The sequence below is a fragment of the Terrapene carolina genome, unplaced genomic scaffold (assembly GCF_002925995.2).
Source record: "Terrapene carolina triunguis isolate 2854851 unplaced genomic scaffold, T_m_triunguis-2.0 Scaffold111, whole genome shotgun sequence".
Lineage (NCBI taxonomy): Eukaryota > Metazoa > Chordata > Testudines > Emydidae > Terrapene > Terrapene triunguis.
Window position 1 is genome coordinate 1,997,369 of NW_020664462.1, and position 25,616 is coordinate 2,022,984.

Consider the following 25,616-nt stretch of genomic DNA (forward strand, 5'->3'; position numbering starts at 1 on the left):
AAAGCCATTCTGCCCTAGGGTAACCTTATTTTTTTATTTTTAAAATGAATCAGAAGACAGAGTAGAGCTTACATTATGAAAAGTATGTACCAACCCCTTCCTTATGGTATTTCAAGCGATTGTTTGCACAAACAGGAGATTAAATGAACTTTCAAAAATATTTCCAAATTGAAAAGCTGAAATGGTTTTCATATAAAAAAGGACATAAAAGGACACTTAAGATTCTTTCCAAGATCAACATTTGACTTAATTTTTGTCTTTAGCTGTCTTTGCAAAATTCAGGTAATTCTTCATGGCCTTAATTTTAATTCTTTTCTACTATATATACTCAACACCTAGAAATAATCCTATAGCAATAAACAGGGTGTACCCAGTGGAGGAAATCTTTTTATTTTTTGTTTGTATTAAAGTAATGCCTTGAGTCCTAAATCGACATCAAGGCCTCATCGTGCTATAGGCGCTGTGCATAGAAATAGTAAGAGACAGTCCCAACCAGAAGTGCTTTCATTATAAATAGACAAGACAAAGGATGAGAGAAAGGGATAGAACATACAAGCATAATATTGGGAACTGGGGTAGGGAGATTGAGTGAGTTGCCCAAAGTCACACAGAGTGTCTATGGCAGAGCTGGGAACTGAACCAAGGCTTCCCACATCCCAGTCCAGGCCTTAACCATTGGATGTAGTTTTTAATTTCAAGCTTCCAAGGAGTTTTAAAAATATTTAAAAGGGCAAAGTGAAAAGTACTAGGGACGTCATGAATTTGCCATATCTTTGTAAGTACCATGTTACTTTGATTAGGAGTATGTCACTGTCTTTTTAATGTTACACTTGATTTTATAGCTCTTCTTCTTGTGACTTTGTATCCCAAAGGAGAGATTTGAAAACAGTCACTTTAGTGTGTCATCAGGGAATGTTTAACATAAGAACAGTCATACTCGTTCAGACTAGTAGTACATCCAGGTCAGTATCCTGTCTCTGATAGTGGCCAGTGCCAGATGCTTCAGAGGGAATGAACAGAATGGGGCAATTTCAAGTGATCTGTCTTCCAGTCCCAGGTTCTAGAAATTGGAGGGTTAGGGACACCAAGAGCATGGGTTTGCATCCTGACCATCTTGGCTAATGGCCATTGATGGACCTATCCTCCATCAACTTATGATTCTTTTTTGAACCTAGTTATACCTTTGGCCTTCACAAAATCCCCCAGCAATGAGTTCCACGGGTTGACAGTGTGTTGTGTGAAGAAGTACTTCCTTATGTTTGTTTTAAACCTGCTGCCTATTAATTTCATTGGGTATCTTGTGTTATCTGAAGGGGTAAATAATACTTCCCTATTTACTTTCTCTATTCCATTCTTGATTTTATAGCCCTCTATCCTATACCCCCCTTAGTCATCTCTCTTCTAAACTGTACAGTCCCAGTCCTTTTACACTCTCCTGATATGGAAGTTGTTCCATTCGCCTAATCATTTCCATTGTTCTTCTCTGCACCTTTTCCAATTATATCTTTTTTGGATGGGGCGACCAGAACTGTATGCAGTATTCAAGGTGTAGGCGAATCGTGGATTTAAATAGTGGCATCATGATATTTTTTGTTTTATTAGCTAACCCTTTCCTAGTGGATCCTAACCTTCTGTTAACTTTTTTTTGACTGCCACTGCACGTTAAGTGGATGTTTTCGGAGAACTAACCATGATGACTCCAAGATCTTTCTTGAGTGGTAACAGCAAATTTAGATCCTGTCATTTTGTATGTATAGTTGAGATTTTTTTCCAGTGTGTATTACTTTGTACTTATCAACATTGAATTTCATCTGCCATTTTGTTGCCCAGTCACCCAATTTATTGTGATTCCTTTGTAACTTTCTGCAGTCAGTTTTGAACTAAATGACCTTGAGTAACTTTTTGCCACCTCACTGTTCATCCCCTTTTCCAGATCATTTATTAATATATTGAACAGCACAGGTCCTAACACTGATCCTTGGGGGACCCTGCTATTTACCTCTCTCCATTGTAAAAACTGACCATTTATTCCTGTCCTTTTATTCCTATCTCTTAACCTGTTACTGATCTGTGAGAGGACCTTCCCTCTTATCCCATGACTGCTTAGTTTGCTTAAGCTTCTGTGGCTTCAGTCAAGTTCTATATCTTTTTCTGTCTCACCTGCAGGTGGACTCATGACGCCTAATAGATAGCTATGGATTATTTGTTGTAGTGATGTAAGTGTACACAACACATTACAGATGTGGAAAAGGCAAGGTCCCTGCCATGAGGCACCTACAACCTACCATGGACTATATGGAAGATGGGAGTAGCAATGCAAACACATTAAGGAGAGAAGATGTTGTTAGAGTTGGAAGATTAATTTTCAATGGCTCTTCTGATACCTTGCAGTCCTTCCTGTCATCAGCAGTCGGTATTTCATCACCATGTGTGCTGTTTTATGATGGGGGGTATGGGGAGGCAGAATTCTGGTACCAGGGTTTACAGGAAGTGAGATTAAATTTAAACTAGTCACTGGCCTTTAACAACCAGTAAAGGCAGTGGGAATGGTGAGTCTCCAGCTCTTGTACCCTCTAAGAGCTACAAATAAAAAATCCTCTGATATGTAGAGGAGGATGGATGGGGAGAGGACATTCCAAGGAAGTTGTGGACTACCCATGCTGTGTCTGAAATATTACCAGACTAGAAGTCTTCGTTTAAGATTATGTTGTGGATTTGTGGCTAACTAATTTTGATTTTATAATAATTGATTTTAATATCCTTTTCTTGCCTTTACATGCTGTCTCAGCTGGACTGTGTTGGTGTCTTTTTCGTTCTCCACCTTTGTTTAGTCATTGTGCATGCAGTCATTAATTTACTTGCAGTGTTCTCAGTAATCCTGTGCATGGCTGCTATGGCAACGACATTGCTTATGATGATTCCTGTCATGGTTTAAAAATTAAGCACTCATTTGGTTTCTTATTTAGACATCTCCTGGTGCTGAACTAAAGGGGGGAAGAGGGTGAGTTGAACAGAATTATCTTTAACAGTCCAGGGAGATTTTAGATTATTTAAGGGGAAGTAGTGGGGGCATGTATTCTCTATCAGAACAAAAGACCAGAAGCCACCGAAAGCCGGTGGTATAATTCTGACTGAGTCTCCTGCTTCCTAGAGCAAAGTATCCTCCTTGCTCAAAAATTGTAATATTTTAATATAAAAATGTACAAATAGCAGCTAACACATTTAGCTTCTGGGGGAAATTACTGCAGTTTTTCACATGTGCCTGCTTTCTTTGACCCACTTTCTCTGTGTGTCTTCTCAGAGTAGCAGTGAACGGCTAATGCTTTTCATAAGATGGCCATGTATCCATTTTTCATCTTCTCCTTGGGCTTCAACTGCTTCCTACCAAATCAGCTCAGCCCTTTATCATGGCAATCATCCTTCACCCACTCACCTACCCCTACCACTCCATTTCCCTGACACACCTCCTCTGGAACCAGAGGCAGCATTTAATGGCTGCTAGGGTAGAGTTTTCTCTGCTACTACAGCTTTGAGGATGCCAGTTGGCCGAGAAAAGGCATTTTCGCTCATGCCAGTATCAAGCCTATATTCCCTCCAGCTGTGAAAGAACTGAGTTTAAATGATCATAGTAAAAAAAAAAATTAGAGCTATCATTTTTCCATATTGTGCTATGATGCCTATTGGATCTGTTCTTAATGGCTCCTGTCCATGTAGGGATACGGTGCATGTCTGAATTGGAAGCTGTGTCAATTTAGGTTCTTAATCATTTTAATATCTAGCAGTTGAATGTACAGTGTCAATTTGCGTGGCTCAAACGTTGACCTGCCTCTTTCTCAGTTTGCAAAGTTCAGCTTTTTGTGTATTAAGAGAGAAACATTAACTCTGGGGATTGCCAGTAGCTCAGCACGTGTAAGAAATTCTGCACTGACATTCCAGTGACAATGCACGATGCCACGGAGCACTGATGTAGGATTATTCTAGACCTGGCTAAAACATGAAGTTAAACATCCTGAAAATGTCAAGTACTGTACAAGTCAAGTATTTAGATAATGCTTTCCTTCAAAGTGTTCTTCACCAAAATGTATGTTGAGCAACAGATCTTAGTTTCCAGCTCTGAATGTTAGAGCCTGATTAAGTGAGGAAAGGAGAAGGCAGGGTTGAAACTAAAGCCTTGTCTACACTTGACATTTGCCCTGATTACTGCCATTGATAACGGGCCCCTGGTATACCTGCATCAGTAGAAAATCTGTGTAGACCGGTATATGCACAAATGGAGCTTACCGCTGTGTGACACTGGGATAAACTGCAGCAGTGCAAGTTATAGCTTACAGCCGTTTGTCTTGTCCACCCTAGGGGTTTGTGCTGGTATCATTACATCAGTGGCAGGGCACATATGGTTGTAACCAGGCAGATTTCCATTGTGGACAAAGCCTTAGAAATTAGGAACCCTCCCCTTGTCTAAAATCTCGGTTAATAACTTCCTTGGGAAGCAGGCATTTTGTTGTTATGAAAGTGCCTGTCACAGCTCTGAAGTTAGGGCTGAGTTGATAAACAGGTGTGTTAGTGATGACCGTTGTACGTTGTTTATAGTAGCTGGGAGACAAGGGGCTGGTACAACAACCTGAAAGCAAAGTGTTACAATCAAGGTCTAGTATTTTGTTTTCTAAATGGAAAAAAACGTACACACACCTATGGTTACATATAAACAATAGTCTTTAAGGTATCCTCAGGTGCGGGATTTAACTAGGGGCTTGTCTACGCTACCAGTCGGATCGATGGGCAGCAATCGATCCAGCGGGGGTCGATTTATTGTCTAGTATAAACGTGATAAATCGACCACCGATTGCTCTAGCGTCAACTCTGGTACTCCACCTCAACGAGAAGCGCAAGGGGAATCGACGAGACAGCGTCTCCCGTCGACACACTGCAGTAAGTAGATCTAAATCCGTCGACTTAGATCGATATCTCTCCCCACCCCCCATAGTGTAGACCAGTCCTAGAAAAGCACTACTCTTTTATTTTATTTTCCCAGGAATATCAGCTCAGAAACAGTGCTCAGTTTTAGTGAAGTTCCTTGGTTTTAAAAAGGTGCTCTTTGTTGAAGGAGGATAGGTTGATGTACTGGACTGAGTTGTGTAAACCAGAATAAATGAGAGGAAAAAGTGGAAAAAACACCCTTCAAGCTTCAATAGAAATGAGTACTCAACATCAAAACACTCGTCCAGGTGCAGGTAGTATTTTGCCCCTACTATTGCATCCTCTTCATCCCTCCCCTCCTGGATACTAACCTTACTCCCTCAACTTCACTTCCAGAGTACTGCCACACAACTCTGAGGGAAATGACTGATTTTTAAAGGTAGTTTTATGTACTCCAGTGTCTTGAAAATCACTGCACATTGTTATTAAAGGTCACCGTTCATGGTGTTAGCAAATTATGACCTCATCAGAGATGGGGAGACAGGAAGCCGCACCAGCCTTATAATACAAATTTATGGCTTCAACAAGCTGTTTCTTGTGCCTCTTTCTCCTTAATCTGACCAGGGATTGCTTTGTGCCTAACAAGACATCTCCTCCAGTAGGAGCATCTCTCATTCCCTATACAAGACTCTTTTCAGCAACTTCCCAGCTCAGCAGTAATAGCTCTAAAATCACATTTCTGTCTAAAATGTTTTAGCACTATTGTTACAAGTAGCCCCTAAGATTCCTGTAAATGAAAGATGAAAGAAAAATGAGTTCTTTCTTTTGATATACTTTTTGCATTTGATAGAAATGCGTGTGCAGTAAATTATGCTGTTTTCCTGGCATAGGCAGTCAGTTATCCCTGTTTGTGGGGTTCTTTCACAAAGCAACAAAGGAGAACCACTTTTAAAATAGGAAAATCTATTATAGAACCACAAACACTGACCATAATAGAGAGTGGCGATGGGTTGGAGGGAGAGGATTGATTCAGGGACACCCCACGTATATACTTGAAACTCATTTAACTCCAGTTCGGAAACTGAGTTGAGTTTAAGTTGGTGTTTCTTTTAAGTAGGGGGCTTGACACTATTGCTGTATGTCTTAGCCCTCCTACTCTATGCCAGTTGTTGGGAGGAGGGGAAAAGGTATTGGATTGTCTGTTACTTCACTGCTTTTCTCACAGTAGTATAATCCAGTTGTAGTTATCAAGGACATTCTTGTGGACTAGAAGTACAACTTTATCATCTGCGAAACTGCTCACAGTAATGTAGCACAACATTTATTAAATTTAATCATTGAAACGGGTACTAATTTGTATTATTGTTTTAAATCTCCAGGCACATTAGGGATTAATTAACCAAACACATGATAAAACTTGAGATTTCGAAACTTTTTTTTTTTTTACTATTAGTTACATTTGTCAGTAAGTGAGTAACAGAAATAAAAATTAATAATTGTGAATTGGGCATTTGTATTGCTTCTAAGCATGAATAATACCCTCTCATTTATTATGTCCAGCATCTCTGTAGTGGCTTCAGTATCATGTAAAATATATTGCTTGCCCTGATATAGATTCTATAATGTTAACTGATGCATTCACTGTGTGATATTGTTTCACGCTGAAAATAAATGTTATGGAAACTGGGTGGGTTGAATTGAGCAATAAAATAGAGATTCTTTCATGTCTGGATTGTTGGTTCAGATTCAGCCTAGGACAGTAATGACTGACAGGTGTTGCTGGGCGATGGTGATTCAGTGGTCTAGGTGAAATTGAGGGGTTCTCTTATTCCCAATGTACAGCTATTCATATCACAAAACTTACCATGTCTATAGGCACTACCAGGCATTCTTGCTGGCAATGACATCAGTCAGGCCAAGGCTTGAATAGGTGTTGAGACTGAACTATACTTTTCACTCACCCCCTGTCACAAGTGGTCCCACCAGGTCAAGATTGACTGCTGGAAGTATGAGGAAGGTTGTATTTCTGCTGCTCCGATTAGGGACCAAGGTTATAAATATTGTAGTATCCTAATACTGTTTATGATCCCAAACTTGGATTTTTTTATAAAGTGCTTGTGAAGAAGCACTCAAAAAATTGCAGTATTCCCCTATTATTTGCAGTATGCCTTTCTTGTATAGTGTGGACTGCATATCTGCAGGGATGAGAAAGTGCAGTCCTTGTTATATCTCTCTTCTTTTACTTCTATTTCCCAGTGCAATATTGTTAACACTTCATTCTTGAATATGCTGTGTGGCTGAGAACAGCAGGAAAAAAGTGCAAGGTACCTTTTCTTGAGGCTGAAGAGGTCTATTTTGATGTTGCATTGTTTACTGTCTTGAATCTGTTTTCCTCCTCTAGAAGCCACATAGCAAAGGGAGAGAACTTCTTCAAACTTGGATCCTTTCTTTCTCAGTGAGGACCGTATAAAACAAGTCAAATTGCAATTTCTAGTTTCAGATGTCTTCTGCAAATTAAAAAATAAATAAAAAATCAGTCTGTGTTTTGCACTCGCAGAACTCAAAAAACCTGCATGTTTAATTAAGTGATAAAAATGCTGGAAGCCACCAGAACCTGGTTCTATTAGTGGTTCTATCACCATCAGGAATTTTTTGGTAACATTGTCTAGTGTAGATAAAGCTTAGAAGTAAATGACACTTGTGAGGTGGCATGCAAAAGAAAGCTTTCATACCGAGTTGATAAACACGTTAGAAATGCCTGAGATGCTGTACATCGGGGGGGAGGGAACCTTCCTTTCTATTAACATGCCCATGACAACCTGGAATGGCTAAGATGTTCTTTATTATGTAGTAGTTAGGATTTATATTTACTCTTAGTCAGTGTCAGAGTCAGACCCGTGGGGCTTGTGTGTATATGTACATTTACAAATCTCACCGCCACCTAACTGGATAAAAGTATTTTTCACTGTTGTGTAACTGTGACAGGCTGTCAGAATTGTGAAATATGGTTCTTTATTTTAATTTGTCTTAGCATAAAAAACTGTTGTTTTTTTTTAATTAACACTTGTAGTATTTTATACAGGATTGCAGAAGGCAAATAAAGGATAGTATGATTGGGCGAATTGCATCGATCAGAATTCCACCCACCTGTTCATAGCTGTCCTCAATTTAAAATGTGATTTCTACTTTAGGTTTTAAAATCCTCTTTTTCTAAGAAAAAAACTTACAAAAATAAACTACCAAGAGGTCTCAGAGAAAAGGAAAAGTGTCTGATTTAAATAGAAACATGTTTTCTTTTATAGCTGAAGTTTAATAAAATGCAAAACAGGAAAACTTTAAGCAAGGTTACTAGAAACATAGTCCATTAACATGTCATCACTAAGCCATTGTAGTTATATTGTGCTTATAATGAAGTCATCAGGCTAATACCTTTTTGTTGTGCTTGTTCTTCTTTCATAAAGTTTACTACTATGCTCGTACTTAATATGTAGCAATATGGAATTTTCAAATGACTTTAAATCCAGTGTAGCCGGAATCTCTCAAACAGATTTCAACTAAAACCAGTGCAGCTGGTAACATTTAGAAGCCCGTGAATATTTTTGATATGCAACAGAGGAGATGGTTTTAAATTTAACTTGCTATTGTTGATATCAGGTGTCACATCTTCTCCTTCTTAAAAATATCCTTCAGGAAAACAGCAGCAGCAGGGTGAAACTGATGCAATCCGTACAATCCTGGTCAGTTTTAAGCTGTAGGTAATACTGGGTTATGGAGAAGGTGCTTTGTGCAGCAAGTTCAGTTCTCTGCTGACTGAAGTACTATGCAAGGGAGAAGATATTTCTTATGGTCTCCCTCCAGTATGAATTAAATTTTTCAGATAAGATTCGGAGATTATACAAGATGCATTACAAAATTAGTTATATATACAGTATTCCTTTTACCTATTTATGTATCCAAAACCAAATTTATCTTGCATGATTTGTTCCCACCTTTATTGCTCTGTTCTGCTAATATACGTCGATTCTCTAGTAAAATTCAATGAGTTAAATTTAATGGACTGTAATTACTAGATCAGGATCCTTCTTTTTTTGGAGTCATTACCAATTTTGCTTTCTCCTGCTCTCCCTAAATCCTCAGGCACCTCCCCAGGTTGCACATAGAACAGTAGATTCTAAAGTAAGTGCGTGGTCTTTGTGAGGAGGGTAGTGGGAGCCCATCCTCCCAGGCAGAGTGAAATGAAATACCTGAACTGTCTAGTTCACCTCTGCCAAAGAAATTGGTATAAACTATAGACATATGGAAAAATTTCTCTTTTCAAATGCTAGTGTTTTTCACTAGATGGTGATGATATCATTAAAAACGGTGGTTCTGATAATGTTTTATTTTTAGAGGACCAAATGGTTTGGGTAAAAAAATTGCGGGAAAACAGTTGGTTGTTGAGGGAAGGCATTTTAGAGTAGCAACATGTTCATTTCTTAATTCTTTGGTGGTTTCTTCCCCCACTAAATGTTCACGGGGCATTTGAAGGATTACAGTTAATTGTTTTTAATGGATGCACATACATGGTGACTGATTTGTTTAACCTGACTAAATTCCAGAGACCCTGTCAGGGAATTTGGTACAATACGGTAATATACCAGAACATGTGTGTTTTAAATCAGATTTTGATTTGCCAAAAAGTATATAAGGTGATAATTGTGGAGGTGGTTGCCACCAACATTCCAGGAGAGTATAGGTGATTCATGTATGGTCACGTTGTTTCTGTCAGGCAGATGTGTATGATGAATTGTGATATTGCATTAGAAGTGAGAACAAATTAGATATTATCATTCATGATTACTGTTGCCAAAACAGCTGCCATCTACTCTTTTTCTTTGACTCTTTTATACTTTAACTAAATATGTGTGCCAAATCTCCATCCAGTCAGTCCCCCATATTCTGAAGCATTACTGGGGCAGTGAGGTCTGGTGGCTAGAGTATAGCATTGGGAGTCAGGATCCTGGGCTGTATTCCAACATTCACCACTGACCATGTTGTAACATTGGGCAAGTTACTTAATGGCCCTCTGCCTCAGTGTACCTCCCAGAAGTGTTGAGGCTTAGGGTAAAATTTTATGAGCATAAGTCTTTCTTTCACCAATGACTGCGATTAAGGAACCTTAAGAGTATGTATGTTTTGTAATCAGAGGGTGTGATTACAGCTCATGTTGCTATATAGAGCTCTGCGCGGATACAAAATTTGTGTCCGCAAATATGGTCTGCGGATATCCGCGTCCGTGGCTGTGGATATCTGCGTCCGGGGTTATCTGCAGATTTGCAGAGCTCTAGTGATGTACCCTACCTAGTTTGGGTCCCAGAGCAATACGTTTGCAGCAGCTCAAGCTCCGCTAGCCCCGTGAGTAATTTGAATAATTATCCAAGGTTCTAGGCGGGCCTATGCAACCTACACTGAAGCATGCACTGCTCTAGCACCCAAGATACCTAAGCTATAAATGGAGCTATGTCAGCTTGAGCTATAACCACAATCTGTGATTTTGATATAGATGTACCCTAAAGCCTGGTCTACACTAGAGTTAAGCCGGCATAAGGTGCCTTATGTCTACCTAATTATGTCAGTGTCTACACTACATCCTTGCTCCTGCTGATGTAAGTGCCCTAGTACACCATCATAACCCCTACGCCTCTTGTGGAGGTGGAGTTAGGGTGACGCAGTGTCTGTGTAGACACTGTTACTTATATAGGCTGTTAATTCAGGCCTCTGCTGCACTGGGCTCACAGCTGGGGCGGTGAAATTGACAAGAAAGGCTGGTAGGGTCCCTACTATGAAATTGAGCCCAGTACCAGGCTCACAGCTGCCCCCCTCCCCCCTCCCAACTGTCAGCCAGGTGACGGGCTCACAGCTGGAGCCCTTGCCCCCACGCCAGGGACAGCCCCAGCTGTGAGCCTCAAGTATCCCTATTATCCCTCAAGTTCAATTATCACCATATTGACTGGGTACATGTCACCTCAGGACGGGATGCAAAGATAGTTTCTTGACACCATAAATGACTGCTTCGTGGAGCAGCTGGTCCTGGAACTCACCAGAGGAGAGGCAATTCTTGATTTAGTCCTATGTGGAGCACAGGATCAGATCCAAGAGGTGAATATAGCTGGACTGCTTGGTAATAGTGACCATAATATAATTAAATTTAATATCCCTGTGGCAGCAAAAATACCGCAGTGGCCCAACAATGTAGCATTTAATGTCACAAAGGGAAACAACACAAAATGAGGAGGTTAGTTAAACAGAAATTAAAGGGTACAGTGCCAAAAGTGAAATCTCTGCAAGCTGCATGGAAACTTTTTAAAGACACCATAATAGAGGCTTAACTTAAATGTATACCCCAATTTAAAAACATAGTAAGAGAACCAAAAAAGAGCCACCGTGGTTAAACAACAAAGTAAAAGAAGCAGTGAGAGGCAAAAAGGCATTCGTTAAAAAGTGAAAAGTAAAAGTTAAATCATAGTGAGGAAAATAGAAAGGAGCATAAACTCTGGCAAACGAAGTGTAAAAATACAATTAGGAAGGCCAAAAAAGAATTTGAGGAACAATTAGCCAAAGACTCAAAAAGTAATAGCAATTTTTTTTAAGTACATCAGAAGCAGGAAGCCTGCTAAACAACCAGTGGGGCCACTGGACGATCGAGGTGCTAAAGGAGCACTCAAGGACGATAAGGCCATTGCAGAGAAATTAAATGAATTCTTTCCATCGATCTTCACAGCTAAGGACGTGAGGGAGATTCCCAAAGCTGAGCCATTCTTTTTAGGTGACAGATCTGAAGAACTGTCCCGGATTGAGCTATCATTAGAGGAGGTTTTGGAACAAATTGATAAATTAAACCGCAATAAGTCACCAGGACCAGATGGTATTCACCCAAGAGTTCTGAAGGATCTCAAATGTGAAATTGCAGAACTACTAACTGTAGTCTGTAACCTATCATTTAAATCCGCTTCTGTACCAGAAGACTGGAGGATAGCTAATGTGACGCCAGTTTTTAAAAAGGGCTCCAGAGGTGATCCTGACAATTACAGGCCTATAAGCCTGACTTCAGTACCGGGCAAACTGGTTGAAACTAAATAAAGAACAATATTGTCAGACACTTAGATGAACATAATTTGTTGAGGAAGAGTCAACATGGTTTTAGTAAAGGGAAATTATGCCTCACCAATCTACTAGAATTCTTTGAGGGGGTCAACAAGTATGTGGAGCAAGGGGATCTAGTGGATATAGTGTACTTAGATTTTCAGAAAGCCTTTGACAAGGTCCCTCACCAAAGACTATTACACAAAGTAAGCTGCCACTGGATAAGAAAGATCATGCTCTCATGGATTAGTAACTGGTTAAAAGATAGGAAACAAAGGGTAGGTATAAATGGTCAGTTGGAGAGAGGTAAATAGAATGGAGAGAGGTAAATAGTGGTGTCCCCCAGGCGTCTGTTCTGGGACCAGTCCTATTCAACATATTCATAAATGATCTGGAAAAAGGGGTAAACAGTGAGGTGGCAAAATTTGCAGATGATACAAAATTACTAAAGATAGTTAACACACAGGTAGACTGTGAAGAGCTACAAAAGGATCTCTTAAAACTGGGTGACTGGGCAACGAAATGGCAGATGAAAATTTAATGTTGATAAATGCAAAGTAATGCACATTGAAAAGCATAGTCTCGAATATACATATAAAATGATGGGGTCTAAATTAGCTGTTACCACTCAAGAAAGAGATCTTGGAGTCATTGTGGATAGTTCTCTGAAAACATCCACTCAGTGTGCAGCGGCAGTCAAAAAAGTGAATAGAATGCTGGGAATAATTAAGAAAGGGATAGATAATAGGACAGAAAATATCATGTTGCCTCTATATAAATCTGTGGTATGCCCACATCTTGAATACTGTGTGCAGATGTGGTCGCCCCATCTCAATAAAGATATATTGGAATTGGAAAAGGTTCAGAAAAGGGCAACAAAAATGATTAGGGGTATGGAACGGCTTCCGTATGAGGAGAGATTAATAAGACTGGGACTTTTCAGCTTAGAAAAGAGAAGGCTAAGGGGAGATATGATTGAGGTCTATAAAATCATGACTGGTATAGAGAAAGTAGATAAGGAAGTGTTGTTTACTACTTCTCTTAACACAAGAACTAGGGGTCACCAAATGAAATTAATAGGCAGCAGGTTTAAAACAAATAAAAGGAAGTATTTCTTCACACAACACAGAGTCAGCCTGTGGAACTCCTTGCCAGAAGATGTGAAGGCCAAGACCATAACAGGGTTAAAAAAAGAACTAGATAAATTCATGGAGGATAGGTCTATCAATGGCTATTAGCCAGGATGGACAAAAATGGTGCCCCTCGCCTCTGTTTCCCAGAAGCTGGTAATGGGCGACAGGGGATGGCTCACTTTATGATTAACTGTTCTGTTCATTCCCTCTGGGGCACCTGGCATTGGCCACTGTCGGAAAACAGGATACTGGGCTAGATGGACCTTTGGTCTGATCCAGTAGGGCCATTCTTATGTTCTTGTGTAGGGTTCAATTTCACAGCTGGGAGCCTACCAGCCTTTCTTGTCAATTTCACAGCTTCAGCTGTGAGCTCCCCTCCTGCTCTGAGTCTGAGGCAGCCCTGAAATTGACAGTAAAGGCTAGTAGGCTCCCTGTTGTGAACCCCTTGTGGGCTCAGAGCTCAGGCAGCCACCCAGGGGCAGGTGGGGGGGCTCCAGCTGTGAGTCCAGCTGCCACCTGGGTTCTCTGCTCCCTGCGTCAGGCAGAGCTCACTAGCTGGAGCCTGGCTGCTGTCCGGGCTCTCAGCCAGACTCCAGATACTTGGGCTCCCTGAGGAGCAAGCTGCTGAGAGCCTGGGCAGCAGCCCCTCATGCTGCTCCTCTAAAGTTGGTGCAAGTGCTCCTGTTGAGGACATTGTCCTCAATAGGAGCACTTGCACCAAGTGTACATAGATACTATCTGGAGTCTGGCTGAGAGCCCGGACTCAGAGCAGGAGGGGAGCTCACAGCACCACGGACAGAAGGAGGGTAGAGAGGACATGAAAAACCTCAGTAATGACTGCAGTGACTATATGTCGACTTAACTTAAGTTGACTTAAGTTTGTAGTGTAGACATGCCATAAGTCACATTCAATCATTTTTGTCACTCATAAGTGCCCAAGTCACTTTGAAAATGGGAAATGACTTGGGTGCTTTGAAATTTTTATCCTTAATGTTTATAATCACTTGGAGATCCACAGGTGATAGAAGCTATATGTATATATTATTATTTTAGATTAATTTTGCTTTGCATGACGTTGCTGACCTTAAAACAATGAATAATTCTTTTTGGCTGCAAGTAGAAGTTTGCTGTTACAGGGGGAAAAAAAAATCTGAGTGTGTTACCTGTAAACAGATTATACGTTTTGAAAATTCAGTGCTCGATAGACAGCTGCTTACTTTGGTTTTATCTTTAAGTATGTGACTTATGGAGAAACCCTTCTTATTTGTTTCTGCAACCACTTGTCCTTATTGTATGGCAGCACTGTGTTGCTCCATAAGAGGCACTCTGTTTAACATGTATTTATAGACGGCTCACATGGTGGTGCTCAGCTATATCTAATCTCATTGTGAGTTTTCAACCCCAGAAACACTTCCTTTTAACATGTGACGTACATGACTCAAGGATGGTGGTTTTCTGTTGTTGTATTTCACTGTCTGGACTTGAAAATGAAACCTACTTTTAAAAGCTAACTCAAGAAGGATGTTGATAAATTGGAGAGCATTCAGTAAAGAGCCACAAGAATGATTAAAGGAATAGAAAACATGCCTTATAGTGATAGATTCAAGGAGTTCAATCTCTTTGTTAAACTAAAGAAAAGATTAAGGGGTGACTTGATTACACTCTATATGTACCAAAATGGGGAACAAATGGGCTGTTCAGTCTAACAGAGAAAGGTATAACAAATTCAGACTGGAAATAAGGCCTAAATCTTTAACAGTGAGTAATTAAGCACTGGAACAGTTTACCAAGAGTCACAGTATATTCTCCATCACTGACCATTTTTAAATCAAGATTTGATGTTTTTCTAAAAGATTTGTTCTAGTATTTTTTTGTGGTTGTTCTCTGGCCTTATTTATACAGGAGGTCAGACTAGATGACCACAATAGTCCCTTTTGTCCTTGTAATCCATGTTAAAATGCTTTTCTTAAGGGGCGTGGGCTTCCTGCACATAGATAACATAGAGAACTCAGGTCTTTCACAACCCCATTAAATCACGTTTACATCCTTTGTGAAGCCCATTCTTCATAAAAACAAAGCCTATTATTTATATTGTAAAAGTAACTTGTGAATGATGCTTTCTGGGAGCACGAAAATAGATCTGGAGAAGTAAAGGGTTAGGATTAACTAATAAATACTAAATGTCACCAACTAAACATTCACAATTTATCCCAACCCCCAGATCCCTCTTGGCACGTTCCCAGGCAGATGATTCAGAGAAGCAATAGCATATTATCTGTGGTGATCGTTTTTTCCTCTAGCTTGTTCCTAACTATGTTGTGACATTTATTTAGGAGGGGAAGTGTCCAATCAGGTCTTCGCTCCCATCTGTAGGAGTTGCAGCATGCTCAGTACAGAAAGTGAAAGCTGGCTTTCTGCTCTGAAAATTATTACCTCACAGGAAGCCTCAGGATTGGAAGACAGTGGTAAAATGTCCAGGCCCTCTCTGCATGAGCCCTTCCACCATTTCTGCCAATGGTTGAGCTGCACCAGTGGTGAATTATTGGTCTGAATTTGCAATTAGCTGGGAAATCATGTTTTGTTTATAAGATTTACATATAAAAGGACACGTGTGCGAGTCCGTAAAGGCCAGAATGTTTGGAGAACTTTTAAACAACAAATGACTAAGGAAGGACGTGACTGATGAAGATTAATGGCTAGTTTATATATAAAACTGAATTTTAACAAAACCTCTGGTAATAGATATAAAAAGCTCAGATATTTCTATCCATAAAGGTACTTACATGGCCCCGTCAATGCAGTATTAGAGCATCTCTCAAGTATTTAAAAACAAATAGCAATAGAAATCTTCATCTTTTTTTCTTCTTGTAGAAGAAATCACTTATTTTTGTATGTAGTATATGTGTGAAGAACTTAATGAAGGAAAGCTAAGTCAGAAATGAGTGTTGCACTTAATTCTGAATGCTATAAGGTTAGTTATAATTCGCTTAATACTTGAAATCATTTAGTGCTCAAGAGGCGAGAATGTTTAAAGTACCTATTTCCTTGGCATTGAAGTGCTGTACAGAATTTAAGTATTGGAGTCCATAACATAAAATGGGGGTGTTTCTCTTGGTTTCCCTGGAAAATAATAGCAAGCTATAAAAAATAAGTTGTAAATATTTTATTTTTGGTAGTGATGGAGTGGGAACTCTCTGGAAAGGGACAGGTGTTGTGATCTTTTCATGGCATTATTAAAAGTCGTCTGACAAAACTGGAAGGAAAAAATGACTAAAATTTCTCAAGTTTATTTTTCATGATTTCATAACTGGAAGCCTGCAGTATGCTATCATATGGTCTTACTCATTGAAACAGGCAGTTTATTAATTCTTAAAGCATCAGAAAAAGGGCATCTACTTAATTAGCTCTGTTTTAACAAGGGTTTTACCCTGTCAGTGTCCTTGACTATTGAAGCTAGGGGAAATGACTGACCTTTTAAAAAACAAAGATTTGTTGCCTCTTCTTTTTTAGAGGTAGTTGACATATGTGATTTGCTGCATGTTAAGAAAGTTAGTGCTCATAGGAAGAGACTGTGGCACCCTTACTCTGCAAGTAGCCTCATTCATTGCAGTGGGACAGTTTGGAGAGTAAAATGCTACTCGATGTGAATAAAGGTTTCAGAATCTGGCTCAAAGGTTTTTTGTCTTCTTAATTTAAAGACTATTACTAGGTCTATTGTTTCGGCAAGGTATTTACACTTTCTTTCTGTGTTTTCTTTTGCATGCTTTCTCGGCTGGATTGCAATAGAGAAGAAGAAAATGAGGTGAGTGTGTCCTAATTAATTGTTCACCTTTTGAGAAATGCTTTAGCAGAACAGTGGGGAGAAGTTAAAGCATTAGTTGTTTGTTCTGCATTAGAGTGCCTGAAAAAAAGGAAGATTGAGACATCAAATATAAAGAAAACCTGATCAGACAGTATTGGCATCGGAGGTATCAAAAGTAACAAGATTAAAAAATTATTCTGTGGTCCCTCTAGTTCATTGGTTCTCAAACTGGGGCCGCCGCTTGTGTAGGGAAAGCCCCTGGCGGGCCGGGCCGGTTTGTTTACCTGCCGGGTCCGCAGGTTTGGCCGATCGCGGCTCCCACTGGCCGCGGTTCGCCGCTTCAGGCCAATGGGGGCTGCGGGAAGCGGCGGCCAGCAAATCTCTTGTCCCGTACTGTGTGTGTGTGTGTGTGTGTGTAAGAAAGGGGAATCCTTTTCAAGCTGAAACCTATTCTATAAATTCCCAGGCCAGGAGGGATATTTCAAATTTATAATTTTTGATGCATTACAGCCACAGATTGTTTTCACTGTTGTGGTTTAGATATCCTCACAAGTGTCCACATTTCCTACTCTTGTAGCAAACAGGAAATCAGATTAATTTAAACAAGATCTTATTCCTTCATTCTTAATTCACTCTGCACCTCCAGCAGTCAATCAGCACTGCAACACAGGCCAGGCAGACTGATCTTTTATCAGTTTTGTCATGTTTGCCTTCAGAAAGTTGCTCTGTGTATTTTGCAAATACAGATGTTTTCTGTAATACAAGATGAACCTCTTTGTTTTCAGTGTTTTCTAAATTAAATTTAACTTTATGGCTCACAGAATTTGTAATGTTCCCTTCTGTAACTTTTTAAAAATGTGGCTCTCACATTATTTAACCTTTTTGTGTATTTTCTGAAGGAAAAGAACATCTGTGAAAGAGGTAGCTTGTGAGGTGGCTGACACACCTCAACTCCAGACTTTTATACTAAATAAACTATTAAAAACTGGAGGAACAAGATGTAGTTTACATGTTGTTTTTCTTATTTTACAAGTCTAGCACCTTATTTTATGTATAAATAGACCCAGACTACAAGGTTCAGGTCTGAGTTCAGATTCCAAACCCCTCGCCCCCAAAGTTCAGAAGTTTTTGATCTGAGATTTTGATTTGGGCCTATCCCTAACTCTGTTAAATTGTTTCATTAAATAAAATTCATATAAGGTTCAGTCCAAGAAGAATCCAGAATTTTGCTATTTTATATTGTCCCTAATTTTTCTGGTAGGATCCAGATATCCAATACAAATGTAACAATAAACAAAATGGAGTCAGTCCAGACATCCTTACAGTGCAACATGAAATACAAACATTGTGGGCAAAACTTTGAAAATATCTTCTTGTTTCATAGGGATATTAAGTAACTTAAAAATAACTTTGCAAACTATTCAATATGCAGTGTTTAAAAAATAAACAAACTCACAAAACACTTTTTGCCTGAACCTTTGTAGGCTAATACCATACTCTGGTGTAGGTACATTATTGTGATGTCATTAGCGTTCCACTTCCTGGGAATTCTCACAGAACAGAAGCTGACGGTTTGGGACTTTGGCAGCACTGAGAGAAGAAAATAGTGGTTTGAAATTATTTATGGGGTGAATTCACTTTTTATGCTTATGGGGAGAATTTGGCTTGTAAGCCTATAGTTCATCTTTAAAAAAAATTCTTTCATTTCACCTATAAGAAAAAAAGGAACGTTGCATACAAATCCTGAGAAACAAATCTAACATTTTCTATGTCTTTATTAGAGTATCCTTCCCAAAGATGATCATGAGACACGCATGCTCTAATCTTGTATCTTACAGTTGAACAGGCACGTGGGCCTACATTTTCAGAAGTGACTAGTGATGTTGGGTCTCAATTTTTGGATGCTCAAATTTGAGATACCTTAAAGGACCTTGAATTTCAGAAGCTAGCATGTGCTCTACCTTTCCTGAAAATCAAGCCCCTTTACGTGTCTCAGGTTGGGCACTCAAAATTACTAGTCATGCCTGAAGTTCCAGGTCATCAGCTTTAATTTAGACCTACTGTATTTTGCTATTTGTAAAAATATAATGGAGGGATAGCTCAGTGGTTTGAGCATTGGCTTGCTAACCCCAGGGTTGTGAGTGCAATCCTTGAGGGGGCCATTTAGGGATATGGGGCAAAAATCTGTTGGGTGATTTAATTGGGGATTGGCCCTACTTTGAGCAGCGGGTTGGACTAGATGATCTCCTGAGGTCCCTTCCAACCGTAGTATTCTATGATTCTATGATATTATATTTATGAAAACTGGTTACTGTGTATAGCAAGTAGGTGAAATGCAATGGTGTTTCAGTTCCACTGAAGTCTATTTAATTATTTACCATAGTGCCTCTTTCCTTAGCAACTAGGCCTGTTTTGCAAAAGTTAAACAATAACAAAGAACATAAGTGATTCACAACGGAGTGCAAGAAACAGTTGCTGTTGCCAAGGATGGAATAGTGTTCATGGAATAGTTATGAAACTAAGGCTTGGTCAATACAATTTTTGTACTGCTATAACTATTTCAGTTAAGGGTGTGATTATTTTAATGAGCTAGTTATACCAGTATGACACCTAATTTGGATTTATGGGAATAAGCTATACTGGCATAAGCCCCTCTTTATACCAGTGTGGTATCCACAGTGGGGGATTGTATTGTTCGTATACCAGAATAGTTAAAGCAATACAATTTTTGTGTGTAGATAAGCTCGAAGTTTAAAAATGGATGTCCAAAAACCAAATAAGCCCACTTTGGTTCATGCACTGAACATTGCTGATTTCAGGTTCTGATGGACTGATAAGGAAAGTGAATTCCAAAGAGGAAGAGGCTCTTTACTGATAAAGTTTTATTGCCAGTCTCTGAGTTCTGTTTCTCTTCCATCATAAGAGCATTCCAATTTTATCTGAGGAGAAAGAGGTAGCCACTCAGATAACCAGGTCCAAGACAATTCAGTAAGTTCCTCCCACACTTGAAATGTGTCTGAAAACCAGTGGAATTGGTGGAAAAATACTAGCACCCTATTTGGGTTTTATCCAAAATCACAAGTTAGACAGCTGCCTGGAGGTGACAACAGTGTGAATGACTGATTGTTAATGGAGCTTCTAGAAGGCAGTTACGTTAGAGTAATTCCATTCACTAACACCCAACTCATTAGAAATTACCTATGAATGATGTAAGATCACTGGAGAAAACAAACTTTTGTGAGTTTGTCAGAAATTTCACTTGCAATCTGTCTTGTTCTGAAAAATTACTGCATTACAGTACAAAGTCTTCTAGGAAGTGAAAACAAATGGACATAATCTTGGCAATCCAGTATAGTTTGTGATCCATTCAGTTTTTCTGAGGTCAGAACAGGGAGCTGTGCAACTGTGGAAATAGTTTAATATATTAAATCCTTTACCTCTAAGAGAAATGGATTAACATTTTGAATGGGTCCTGTCTAGGTCCTAAAAGACATTTTGTTCAAACTTCAAAATTACTGCATAATTGTTTCTGTATAGAATTCCAGTTCTGGAATTTAGTGTGGCCATGCTATCTCTGACCTCAGCCAAGCTTATCTGTTATTTTTATGATCACTAAAAATTTGAGTTAAAGGGTTATTGTTTGATACTGTATGCAGAGTGCAGTTATTCCTTTAACTGCTTATCTTTTTATTGCAGGGCAAGACTGAAAATGTGCAGAAAGCTGGTTTTGTCAAAGGGCCAGTGTTCAAAGGTGTTGCTTCTAGCCGCTTTTTGCCCAAAGGCACCAAGACAAAGGTTAACCTTGAGGAACAAGGAAGACAGAAGGTGTCTTTCAGCTTTAGTTTAACAAAGAAAACCTTGCAGAATAGATTTCTGACTGCTCTTGGAAATGAAAAACAAAATGAAACTCAGAACTTCCCAGCTACACCCCTTCCAACTGACTTCGCCCCCAAAATTAAAATGGACCTTGGGGATACCTCTGGTTCAGCAGAAGAATCTTCACCACCAAAACCTAAGGTGGAATTGGGCAAGATCCATTTTAAGAAGCATCTGCTCAGTGTAACAGCAAAGCCACTGCCAGCTGCTGTAGCACCACCACCATCGCTAGCAGCTGTAGCACCAGCAGAAATGGCGGCAGCAGCAGCAGAATTGCCATTGACACCACCTCCACCGCTCTCCCAAACAGCATCTCCACCAGCACCAGTGCTAACAGCAGTAGCTTTTCCCCAACCACCCGTAGCAGTGTCCGTGACAGCAGCACCACTTCTGCTACCACCTGTAGAATCAGAAGTCCAGACTTCAAAGGAGCTATCCAATGCAGTAGTGAAAGAAACTTTAGAACTGGACATTAAACAGGATTCTGCATCTAATAGTTCCGAAGAACATGTAACTCAAAATATGTCTGAGCAAATGGAAATAACTTCACCGCAGGAAGATTCCCATATTGGGAAGGAGGAAGAAATTTCAAACAGCTCAAGAAGTGTTTCTCTGTGTTCCAAAAAGCAGGGTTCTAAGAGGAAATTTTCTCAATCTGATGCCACGTTCCTGGGTTCTGAATCTGATGAAGATTCTATAAGGACTTCTTCAAGTCAGCGATCACATGAATTAAAAATATCAACAAGCACAGAAAAGGAAAGAGATCCCAAAAAGAGCTCAACTTCTCTCAAAAGTGAAGATTCGGTGAAATCTTCCTCGCGATCTAAATCGGACAGAGATGAAAAACATTCTAGCCACCCAAAACCAGAGAGAGACTCTAGGTATATGTCCTCCCGGTCTAGGTCAGACAGGGACAGAAGACGGAGCAGGTCTCATTCTCGTTCTAGGTCTGACAGAGGTTCTAGAACCAGCTCATCCTATTCAAGATCAGAACGCTCTCATTATTATGAATCTGACCGAAGATACCACAGAAGCTCCCCTTACAGAGAGAGGACAAGGTATTCACGTTCTTACACAGATAATAGGGCAAGAGAGAGTTCTGATTCAGAAGATGAGTATAGGAGGACCCATTCCAAGTCTAGTGACTCAAGGCGTACGTCATCTCATTCCTCCTCATACAGGGATTCTAGAACTTCTTCCTATTCTAAATCAGACCGGGACAGCAAAACAGAGTCGTCTTATGCTGAAACAGAGAGGAGAGGAAAGTCTTCAAAATCAGATAGAGAATCAAAAAGGACTTCAGAAAGTGAAGTATCAAAAAGATGTTCTCCCCTTAATGAGCTGGGATATCGAAGGGGGTCATCCCATTCTAAACCTGATAGTAATGTGAACTCTTCCCATTATAAGTACACCCCTACAAAGACTTCTGCACCAAAGTCTGATAAGTCTAAAAGTTCTTTCTGTTGTACAGAATCAGTTGAAGAAATCAAACAGCAGTCTAATTCTTTAGATTTAGAGACACCTTGTCTAAAAAGCAATGAGTTGAGAATGACTATTATAAAAAAGTTTGAAAGGGAAAAGACGGTTTCTCCATTCAGTCAATTAAATGATTCACCTACTTTTAAAAAGCTAGATGAGTCAAAAGATGGTTCTCCTAATTTGAAGTCTGAACTTATAGGAAATGATTGCCATGACAGTATTAAAGAACCAGAAAATTTAATAAAGGTAAAACGTGATCAATTAAGAACTTATTGTCCCATAGAACTGAATATAAATGGGTCCCCAGAGGGTAGGTCTGATGACTTAGCAACTTTCTGTGTCTCCAAAACAGAGGATCTTGCAATGTCTTCTGATGATAGTCTAGGTAGATCAGAGGTATCACCTCTGATAAAAAGTAATAAATTTTGTGTGTTGCCATCTAATGGATTTCAAAGTGTATATAAATCTAAAGAACAAGATTTGGATGATTCTCATATACAGTCTAATGAGTTCAACAGTTCATTTAAAGAAACAGAGGCTCCAGTTCCTTCAGAGCAAGATGAAGTTATTTCTTTTCCTGTTACGAATATAGATCATTCTGAAATGTTAGTTAAAAAATTGGATGATCTGGCAACTCCTTGTAACAGAACCAAAGATTCAGACTTTTGCTACATTTCAGATGATACTAGTCCTTCTTTGTATCATTCAGAAGTTGAAATTGAAGTTGAGCCCACTGATATAAAAGTTACTCAAGAAACTTTAATGGACATTCATGTAGAGCCACAAACAGTTATATGTGATTATGAAAACACGGAGGATCAAAATTCAACGAAGTCTGCATGTGAAGATGAACTATATGATATTAGTCCTTCCCATGAGCTGAGCCTAACAGTAGATAGTTTAAGCAGAGATTCTTCCCAAGAAGAATGCTCCCTGGAAATCAAATTAGACAATGAAATTATTACACCACAACCAGAGGAAAACCTTGCTTCCAAATTGGATAGAGCCATGCAGAATGAAAGTGAAGAATGCTGGCAACATTCTGAAACGGAGACGATAATTGAATTAGATGCCCAGCAAATTGGTCCTGATTTAGAAAAAGGAAAACCATCATTTAAAAATGAGCATTCATATTATTTAGAAGTACCAGCAGAACACCTAGAAAAAGAGAAACCAGCTGAGGAAAGTTCTACCATCTTCGCTGAAAGAATCAGGTATGATGATTTTAAGGACCAGTCTCTGGAAGTCTCAGTTGGCAAGGATGAAGAAAATGAGTCACTGGTGGTTTCTGCTTTTTCAGAGGCTTTGTTTCCGTCTTGTGATGTCATTGTGACTGCAGAAGAAACAGAAACTGTAGCTCAAGCCGCCACGTGTGACAGTAGTGGCAATACTTCTGAATTCATTTCTGCTCATAATGATGATTATTCTGATACGGCAGAAAGTGAGAGTGAGCAGGACAGTGAAGAAAGTGATACAGAGGATTCTGATTCTGATGACAGTGTTCCAAGAAACCGTCTTCAGTCAGTTGTGGTGGTTCCTAAGAATTCCACTCTAAGTATGGAAGAAAGTAGTCCTTGTTCATCTCGGAGCAGCCAAGGTAATACACGTTACTCTGATAATTGGGAAGACGATAGGCCAGAGTCCAGCAAGCCTTACTATGAAGAAAGATCAGAGAATATAGCAAATAAAAATGGTCCACATATTGAGAACAAGTGTTCTCCTTCTAGGGGAATGGACAGGAGTCCAGCGACATCTACTGAGCTCAATAGAAAGGAAGCTGAAGATCTCCAGCCTGATATGTCTCAGCCTCAGAGTGATGGAGTTGATAGTACAAGTCAGACAGACCTAACATCAAATTCCAATGGCAAACCAAATCCAGATGAAAGAATATTGAAAGAATTGATGTCCATAGCTAGACCGGTTGGCAGACAGCAAGACGAGCAGCCATTTTGTTTTTCTGAGAGCTTTGAAAGTGCTGAAAATAAATCTAGGCACCAGACAAATTCTTCCAAGCCAGACAGCAGGCAGGGAAAGAGTGGGTTCAGTAATGTATCTGGTACAGGAGAATTCTCCAAATTGGATGGTTTTCATTCAACAGAGGACTTGAGTAGCCTGGGGTGGGACTTCTCTCAACCAGAGAAACCCAGTAGCACATACCAGCAGCCCGACAGCAGCTATGGAATGTACTCGGGTTACGTTTGCCAGCAGGGTTCAGGATCATACAGTGGCTCACAGAATTACTGGCAAGGCAATGGCTATTGGGACCCAAGGTCTGGTAGTAGGCCCTCTGGAATTAATTATGAACGAATACAAGGGCAGGTACCAGATTCCCTAACAGAGGACCACGAAGAGTATGAACAGGATGACAATTGGGATGATGATTGCAAAGCTCACTTTCCTAGCCAGTCAAGTAAATTTCATTCTCTCAGTGATAAAGAAAAGGGTTCTGTGCAGGCACATGAGATAAGCAGTAATTCAGCAAAGGAGCCAACAGTTGTAAATGAGAAAAAAGAGCAGGCAAAGATTTTGGAAAAAAATGATGTGAAAGAGCGAGGACCACCGAAGAAAAGAAGGCAAGAAATAGAGAGTGACTCTGAGAGCGATGGAGACCCAAGAGAGAGAAAGAAAGTAAAAACAGATGCAGAGGGGGAGCAGTCGGAATCCTTGCCGCAGGGTTCAGCAATGATTCGCCCACTGTGTATCATGGAAGAGTTCAGAGACCCGCAACGCTGGAAGGAGTGTGCCAAGCAAGGAAAAATGCCCTGCTACTTTGACCTTATTGAGGAAAATGTGTATTTAACAGAAAGGTAACTAATGGATTTTCACCTTGTTTGCTTCTAATAGTTTACATTTCAGTTGATCATTTGATAGGGCATTTAGAAAGATACAACAATCTTCTCAGAGCAGTAGTAGAGTGACGAAAGAGAGGGAATATCACAATTCCACCACCTAAGAAAGCTTTTCATAGAGAAGAGGAAAGATTAGCCATGAGGGGTGTGGAGAGAGAAGGGTAAGGTTATCAGCTTAATCCTAGATTCACTGGCAGTCCATTGAAACATCTAAGAGCAAAATGTAGCCAAATGGAGGGTGACAGTCCTTGGAGGAATTTAGCTCCTGCTAATATTAATTGGCTATGCTGGTTTAATTTTCACATGCAGTGCTAAAAAAATAAAATTGGTTGTCTTTGCTGTTGAGTAGCCTGAAAAGCTGAAGATTGAAAATCATGGGTGCATTTGAGGCTGCTCAAGTCCATGCCAGTTAGCACTTACTATTGTCATACATATCCG

The 25,616-nt window shown here is 39.7% G+C and overlaps 1 protein-coding gene across 3 annotated transcripts in view; it reads left to right on the top strand.

Annotated features, from left to right (window-relative positions):
- Positions 1–25,616, top strand: part of SETD2 (SET domain containing 2, histone lysine methyltransferase) — a 144,019-nt gene that overhangs the window by 13,609 nt on the left and 104,794 nt on the right. For all 3 annotated transcript variants that reach the window (XR_003369800.1, XM_026651987.1, XM_026651988.1), the window contains exons 2-3: positions 16,959–16,974; positions 20,671–25,136. Coding sequence is in view for 2 of the 3 variants with exons in the window: in XM_026651987.1 (XP_026507772.1) it covers positions 16,959–16,974; positions 20,671–25,136 (4,482 nt within the window). In the remaining variant the exon portion in view is untranslated. The remainder of the gene's footprint in view (positions 1–16,958; positions 16,975–20,670; positions 25,137–25,616) is intronic.